This window comes from Eurypyga helias, unplaced genomic scaffold (genome assembly GCF_000690775.1).
Source record: "Eurypyga helias isolate BGI_N326 unplaced genomic scaffold, ASM69077v1 scaffold26676, whole genome shotgun sequence".
Classification (NCBI taxonomy): Eukaryota; Metazoa; Chordata; class Aves; order Eurypygiformes; family Eurypygidae; genus Eurypyga; species Eurypyga helias.
The window spans coordinates 12,501-19,884 of record NW_010256388.1 but is presented as its reverse complement, the minus strand read 5'-3'; the positions used below and the strand labels follow the sequence as shown (position 1 = coordinate 19,884).

The window sequence follows — 7,384 nt, the reverse complement described above, 5'->3', positions numbered from 1 at the left end:
CAAGGATCCACTCAAAGGGTCATGGCAATAACCCTTTCTCTGTCTGCTGGGTTATGGTCAGTGAGATTTCATGAAATGAGGATGAACTGGCAGTTTCCGCTGGTGAAGCGTTGGTTTTTGCTTCACTGACCTCATACCTGCCAAGTGTAGGACTTGAGACATATGCTCTTAGTCAAATCGCAGTCGTTTTATTAGTCACTGAAGTAAATTTGCAGGAACCCACGCATTCTGGCAGTAACTCTGAGCTTTCCCTTCTTGGCCCAAATTTGTGACATTTCAGAAAACTTTGCAGTACAATCAAAATGGGGCTTCATTGCTTCCTGACACCAAAATACTCTTGCTTTCCTAAAACCACTCATATTATTTTCCAGTCCTCTCAGGAACCTGGTGACAGGCCAGACCACCACAGCACGGGCAGGGGCAGAGCGGGGGCAGGAGGACACTGCTTGGGTGCTCTTGGCTGTCTGCAACGCGGCTGGTCCCGATGCAGGTTCAGCAATCGCAACAGCCGAGTGTGCATCCTCGGCTATGTGTCTGCTGCTTTGGAGCTACAAGGTGCCTAATGTACTTTCAGGCTGTCCTGAGCTGAAATCCCCACAAAAATAATTCCCTTTGAAATTAGCCCTTGCTGTTGAGCAGATGTTAGCCTTGAGCATCAGCCCCAGACACCTCTGGCAGTAACCATGCGGAGTACATCCCCCAGTGCATGTTCCTGTTTTGTTTATTTTCAAGGGTGTTTTGGTCCTTGACGTGAACATCCTACTTTTCAACAGGCTTCATGAAGATGTCTTGCTCCCCTTCACAGAACCAAGGATAGCAGCATTTTCTGATCCCTACTAGGAAAACCTGTTCGAGAAACTTCCGAGATGATTTTCAGATAGAGCAGGTCCCGCTTTTATCTTGGTATAAAGTTTACTCATAACTTTTAAAATGAGAATTCACCTGTCCGTGCCTCAAGACTGGGAGGAATTAAACTGCGGAGTGGATACTACATGTTCTCTGTTTTGCACTTGATACTGGGACTTTTTTCATAGAGGTTTCCAGGTCGACATCAATGCCCCTCTGTGATTGACAGTAAAGAACAAGACGTAGGATGTCTCATCTGACCAAACTGTCTGCAATGCTAAATCTTTTTATACTTCACAGACAGATGATGAAGAATGCACCTTTGTGTGTGATAAGTGGGTGGGCCTCACTAGCATTCAGGGAGAGCTGCCTTGAAAGGTGAAAGTGGCTTTTTATTTCATTTTGATCAAGGCTTCTTTGCTTCTAACAAAACAGGTGGGTTGATCCTCTTCCTTTCAGGCAACCACGTAAAGAAACAACTTCCTATACAGTGGAGCTGCAAACCTGAAGCTGCACTCACGGGTTTGCTTCAGTAACATCCTGCGAATCTCTCCTTAGGGACTTTTGGAGACGATGAAACAGACAGTTTCGACATCGACTGTTTCAGCCAGCTGGAATTTAAAGATTCCTATAGCAGCCTGACCTGCAATTTTACCGAGCTGCCTCCTCACAACACTAATTATACCCTGGCCCTGTGGTAAGTTCTGTCAGTCCATCCTTTGGTAAACCTCTGGGGAGAGAAATGTGAAGCACGAGTGAATCACATTGCCGTATGTTGGGAGTCAGGACCAGCAAGGCTAGACAGAACTCCGTTTTAGAGTGTTTTACCAAGTTCGAATGCCATATTCAGCAAAGAAGTTTAGTGAAACAGAACATAAATCCCTAATAAAAAAAAAAAACCACCCACAAAAAACAAACCAAAACCAACCAAACAAACAAAAAAAAAACCAGCTGAAATGGTCTGTGAGGAGTATTACGGCATCTCCAATAGTCCTGATCTTGCCTCTGTGGCTCTGGAACACCTGTAATAATGGATATAGCCCAGCATGAACTGGGAGCCTTTTTCCTTTCAATTAAATTATATTTTAAAAAACCCCAAACTTAGCCTTTATCAAGTGAAAAGTCAAAATGTTTTTGAAGAGGCAGATAATTTCCACAGAAAATTCTGTAAGAAGGCTGATTTTCCACTGCAGGGAAAATACCTTTACCTAGTTCAAGACAAAAATTAAGCAATTGTCTTCCCACACACAGTCATGCAAAAAACATGCTAGATTGAGTATACAAAAACCCAGCAGTTACCAAACACATCAGGCACCTCCATTTCTCGTTAAGGCCTTGAAACTCTTTTCCACCTCTCTTTTAATTGATGCACCTAGCTGAAGAAGCTCAGATTTTGTTTCTTTAACATACTTTTGCTTTTTCCCTTGCCTGTTTTTTCCTGAAACAGAAAGTTCTGTGCCAGCAGGCAAAAGAAGTGCATTTTTTTATATTTCCATTCTGAGCCTTACATCATTCTTTTCCACCTAGCTTATTAGAAGTTTTCTATTTTAATGGGATTTAGACTGGATTATGACTAAAATCCTATGACAGCTCTCAAACACAGGAGTCACACAGATGTATTTCCACCTGTGAAACTGTGTCATATGTCTCCTTCATGGCCTGGCTGGCTGTTGATCCTGTATTTGGTACCACTCCAGTCAATAAGAAATTTCTTTTTATCTTCAGTGAGCATCCAAACCTATTGTCCTGTGGGTAAAGGTGGAAGCAGTAAGATAATTTTTAAAGATACAAGGTATTTTAACACATACATCTTCAATTTAATAATTGTATTTTTTTTTCTTGGAGAGCTCCAGGACTCTTACTGTGACTCACATCAATTGATTATTGTGCTCAAAGACCACAAGGAAAAACACTTGTTATTTACATGGCTTTTTTTCCTATTTCCCATGGAGTTTCACTTCAGTTCATGTGAGATGACCAACTGGGATTTGTCCCTTACTAAGTTACAGTAAGACTCAGAAGACATTAACGTTGTGTCACTTTGGTCAACAGTAACAAGGAAGACAGCAATTATGTGTGCTTCAATATGGAGAAACAGGAAGATGTGTATTTCCTACAATTCACTGATATACTCTCAAATAAAGACATTTGCATGGACTCTGAGACAAAGAGAAGGGTCTGCAGGAGTCTGGTTGTAACCGACATTGGTAAGACACTTGACATTTTGGACATTTTTAAGATAATGGGTTACTGGGGATAAGAACAGCCCAGGGCAAAGCCTAAGTGTCAATCCGGATGACATAGAGGCAGTATAAATAGTGTCCTCATAGTGCATGTTGCCTGGATTGAGGTGTTGGCAGAGTGTGCCTTGCTTCAAAGCCAAACATGATTAACCTCTATTCGGCACATGCAGCTGAATTGTGTCTTATTTTAACACTGCCCAGACCTGGACATCAACGGAATCACGCACATGGGCAAAGCAGCTATTCCTGCACATGGATAAACTGTCAAGCAAGGACATTTTGTTCATCTTTTACCAGGGATTGTGCAGTTTCCGTCCGGACTGACTGCCCCAAGTCTAGCTTGAGTTCGGTGACACACAGACCACAAGTTTCACACCTTGCTTCTTGGTGGAGCCTGTGGTCTGAATGAGGTGCTCAGGCATCCTGCAGCGCAGAAGGGACACCATTATGCATTATGGAACCGTCAGGAGCACAGACACAGACCCTTGCAAACCTCAGGCACATCCAGCTCAGGCACAGCTGGGGAGAGTCCCGAGGGCTGCATTTTGGACTTGGTATACTTGATATCTCTTAGGTTGGAAAAGACCATTAAGATTACCAAGTCCAACTGTTAATCTAGCACTGCCAAGTCCATCACTAACCCATGTCCCTAAGCACCACATCCACATGTCTCTTGAATACCTCCAGGGACAGTGACTCCACCACCTCCCTGGGCAGCCTGTTACAATGCCTGAAAACCCTTTCCGTGAAGAAATCATTCCTAACATCCAATCTAAACTTCCTCTGGCACAACTTGAGGTTGTTTCCTCTTGTCCTATTACTTGTCACTTGGCAAAAGAGACCAGCTCCCACCTCTCTGCACCCTCCTTTCAGGCAGTTGTAGAGAGCGGTACAGTCTCCCTGAGCCTACTCTTCTCCAGGCTGAACACCCCCAGCTCCCTCAGCTGCTCCTCACAGGGCTTGGCCTCCAGACCCTTCCCCAGCTCCACAGACTTTCTCTGGACACGCTCCAGCACCTTTGTCTCTCTTGAGGTGAGGGACCCAAAACTGAACACAGGATTCGAGGTGCAGCCTCACCAGTGCCCAGTACAGGGGGACAATCCCTGCCCTGGTCCTGCTGGCCACACTGTTCCTGATGCAGGCCAGGATGCCATTGGCCTTCTTGGCCACCTGGGCACATTGCTGTCTCATATTCAACCACATTCGAGCAACACCCCCAGGTCCTTTTCTGCCCGGCAGCTTTCCAGCCACTCGTCCCCAAGCCTGTAACATTGAAGAGGATTGTTGTGCGGGACCCAGCACTTGACCTTGTAGAATCTCATATCGTGCCCTTGGCCCATCCATCTTGCCTGTCCAGATCCCTCTATAGAGCCTGCTTGCCCTCAGGCAGATCAGCACTCCCACCCAACCTGGTCTCATCTGCAAACTGACTGAGGGTGCACACAATCCCCTTTTCCACATCATCGATGAAGCTACTGAACAAAACTGGCCCAAACACTGAGCCCATTACTTTTCAAAACCTGTTTATTTTGTAGTAACATTATTCTACTACTCTTACAACCTGCTTTGTTATCATTTGCAGTTAAACCTGAAGTACCATTTGATATAAACATCACATACCAGAAGGAGGCAAATGAATATCTTATTCATTATAGTACACCACACACATGGAAGAAATACTTAAAGGACAAATTAATACACCAAATAGCCTATCGTCAGGAAGAAGGTACTTGGAAGGTAAGTGATGATATATTAGTGAGTTTACACTAATTGCTGAAGTTAAACATTATCAGAAATACCAGTATCATGTAATAACCCTCAAATCTGCATTTCTACAGTTCTCCAGCAGAAAACTTGGAAAGGGGCAAAATATTTGGCATTTGGAAATTTAATCAGTTAAAACAATTCCAGCCCAACACCACCCATGTCTGTCAGACATTTCTCCGGGCTGATGTATTTTCATTCTTCTGGGCTTTGCAGGGGGAAGAGAATACATAATGTAATGAACCACCCTATGTGTTTGGAAAGCTCACTTTTTGCTGTGGTGGTTTTGCTCTTATTTTAAGTGCACATCTTGTATGATTCCTTTTCTTATTCAACAACAGTTTCTTCATGTCCCTTTTCCACTGAGCCTCTCCAGCTTTGGGTGCAGCTCTCCCACACTCAGACCAAGTTTCAGGGTGCAGCTGCCTGTGAACTGGATGCGGTTTTGGCTGCCCAGCTGCTGGGACCTCTGTATCCCCTGTCACAAGAGCAGCCATGCAAACACTAGTCCAGATGGAGGGTGTTTGAAAACATGGACTATATCTGTTCTTTACAGAGGGAACACAGGAGAACTGTAACCTGAAAAAGAAAAGGATTCAGGCAATCATGTACATCGAAATGAAGAGCACCAGAGCTGCACTGAGGGATTTCAGCTTCTGTCCTGTAGCTGCTCTTTCAGAATTTGTCTTTTTATGCTGCACAAATTTTCCCCCGTCTCTTCTGAGCTTTCCCAATGAAGCCTGTATTTCCCACTGCAGTGTCAGCAGTAGCAAAGCACAATTAATACTTCCAGCTGTTTCCCAAAGAGCTTTTACCTGTTGCTAGTCTCTCTTCTCAATAGTGTCTGTAGTACCTTGCTGTTAAATTAGGCTGATGCCATGATGACCCCCTGTATAATAACCAAAGACATGGAGCAAACAGCACGGTACTGGTGGGATGCATCTGATCTCACACATTTCTCTGAAACTCAGAAACTTTTCCTGTGTCTTCTAGAAAAATAATTGGATTTTTTGTGTGTGTGTGTGTTTAGACAATAGAGTCACCATACCTCCAGGTAAAATTACTGGGGAGAAACCTTGAAAATGATGCATCGTATGAGGTGAAAGTACGTTCACAGCCCAACAGAGATTATTTTAAGGGCACGTGGAGTGAGTGGAGCACTTCCAAGAGCTTCAGGACCGCAAGGGAGCAGCACTCCAACGAGAGCTGTAAGAGCAGAAACCACTTTGGTCCCCCTGGAAGAAAGCAGGGCTAGGGGTCCTCAGCTCCCTGTCCAGGCTGGCAGCAGCAGTGACGAGAGCATGGGGAGGGAAGAGCCTGTGGCAACAGCAGGGTCAGCCCTAACAGGTGCAGGACACCCCAAAGGAGGTGATCCAGAGAGTGGCTCTATCACTCTAGTCTGGGACTGAGTCTCCATGTGAAGCGAAATCTCACTCAAGGGTGATAAGATCAGATGAAGTGCTGCTGTAAGGGCATGAGGAGGGTGCAAAGAGAGGTGACGGCTGACTCATCCCTGCTCACTGCCTGCTAGTCTGCAGGGAGAAGGACCAGTCTGCACTGCGTGTTTTAGGCAAGGCACAGAGGGCCGTGAAACATGACCCATTTCAGGGCCCTGGATTTGTGCGTGAACATGGCACCTTAATCACAAATATGATATCGGATAAAATCTCATTGTTGCACTTGCAAATAATGAATAGCCTTTCTGGTCCTATGGGTCTCTTCAGTCCCATGGCACCTCAGCATTACGTGTGTTGGAAGTCACTTCGGTGCTGCTGTAAGGATGCAGCGAGTGGTGGTTTCAATGTGCTGGAGGTGACAGCAGGCTTCCAGCTGCTTTAATCAACCCGGGAACCCGGCTTGGAGCTCAGCACAGTGCTGATGCTCTGGCAGCCTACTTCTTTCCTCCTTCATGGAGGCAGAAATGCACCACTGCACCAGCCAGTGCAATGCTTGGCATTGATTCCTAATTTATTGTCTGAAGAGACATTACAGTTAAAGTTGCTTAACAGTGAAACAATTACATGCATTGGCTGATATTCTTTGTTTCTCTTTAGACAGCAGCGTGGTCGTGGTTGTAGTCTCCATCCTGGGATTCATGCTGTCCATTGTCATGATTGTCCTGATTGCAACCTTTTGGGAAAACAGGTAATCTAAGTCTCTTTGCATCAGATAAATTTTTGGAAGCCACTCTTGTTCTGACAGTCTTACTGCTTTCCCTTTTATACTTGTGAACCATTTTCTTTCTATCTCCGGACCTCTATTATCAACCTGAAGGCAGGCAAAATGCAGAAGTGGGCAACAAAAGAGGGAGTGTTGGTATTTTTTCAGAAGATGACCTGCCACTCTGAGCAGACTTCAGCGTCGGGCACTGGGACCTTTGGGGAGCTGAAGTCACCACAAAACACTGACAGAATCAGTGTCTCACTGGAGGCAAATTTGACTCAAAACTTCAAGCAAGACCCAGAAAAGAAAGCAATGTGAGGGTTTTAGTAAAGTCCCAGGAGGTGTGGAAACAGTGCCGGGGGGTGGGG

The 7,384-nt window shown here is 45.1% G+C and overlaps 1 protein-coding gene across 1 annotated transcript in view; it reads left to right on the top strand.

Moving 5' to 3' along the window:
- IL7R (interleukin 7 receptor) overlaps positions 1-7,384 on the top strand; it is a 15,343-nt gene that overhangs the window by 4,369 nt on the left and 3,590 nt on the right. Inside the window, exons 2-6 of the mRNA XM_010153659.1 lie at positions 1,405-1,543; positions 2,899-3,053; positions 4,672-4,826; positions 5,884-6,061; positions 6,908-6,998. Of these exons, the coding sequence (XP_010151961.1) occupies positions 1,405-1,543; positions 2,899-3,053; positions 4,672-4,826; positions 5,884-6,061; positions 6,908-6,998 (718 nt within the window). The remainder of the gene's footprint in view (positions 1-1,404; positions 1,544-2,898; positions 3,054-4,671; positions 4,827-5,883; positions 6,062-6,907; positions 6,999-7,384) is intronic.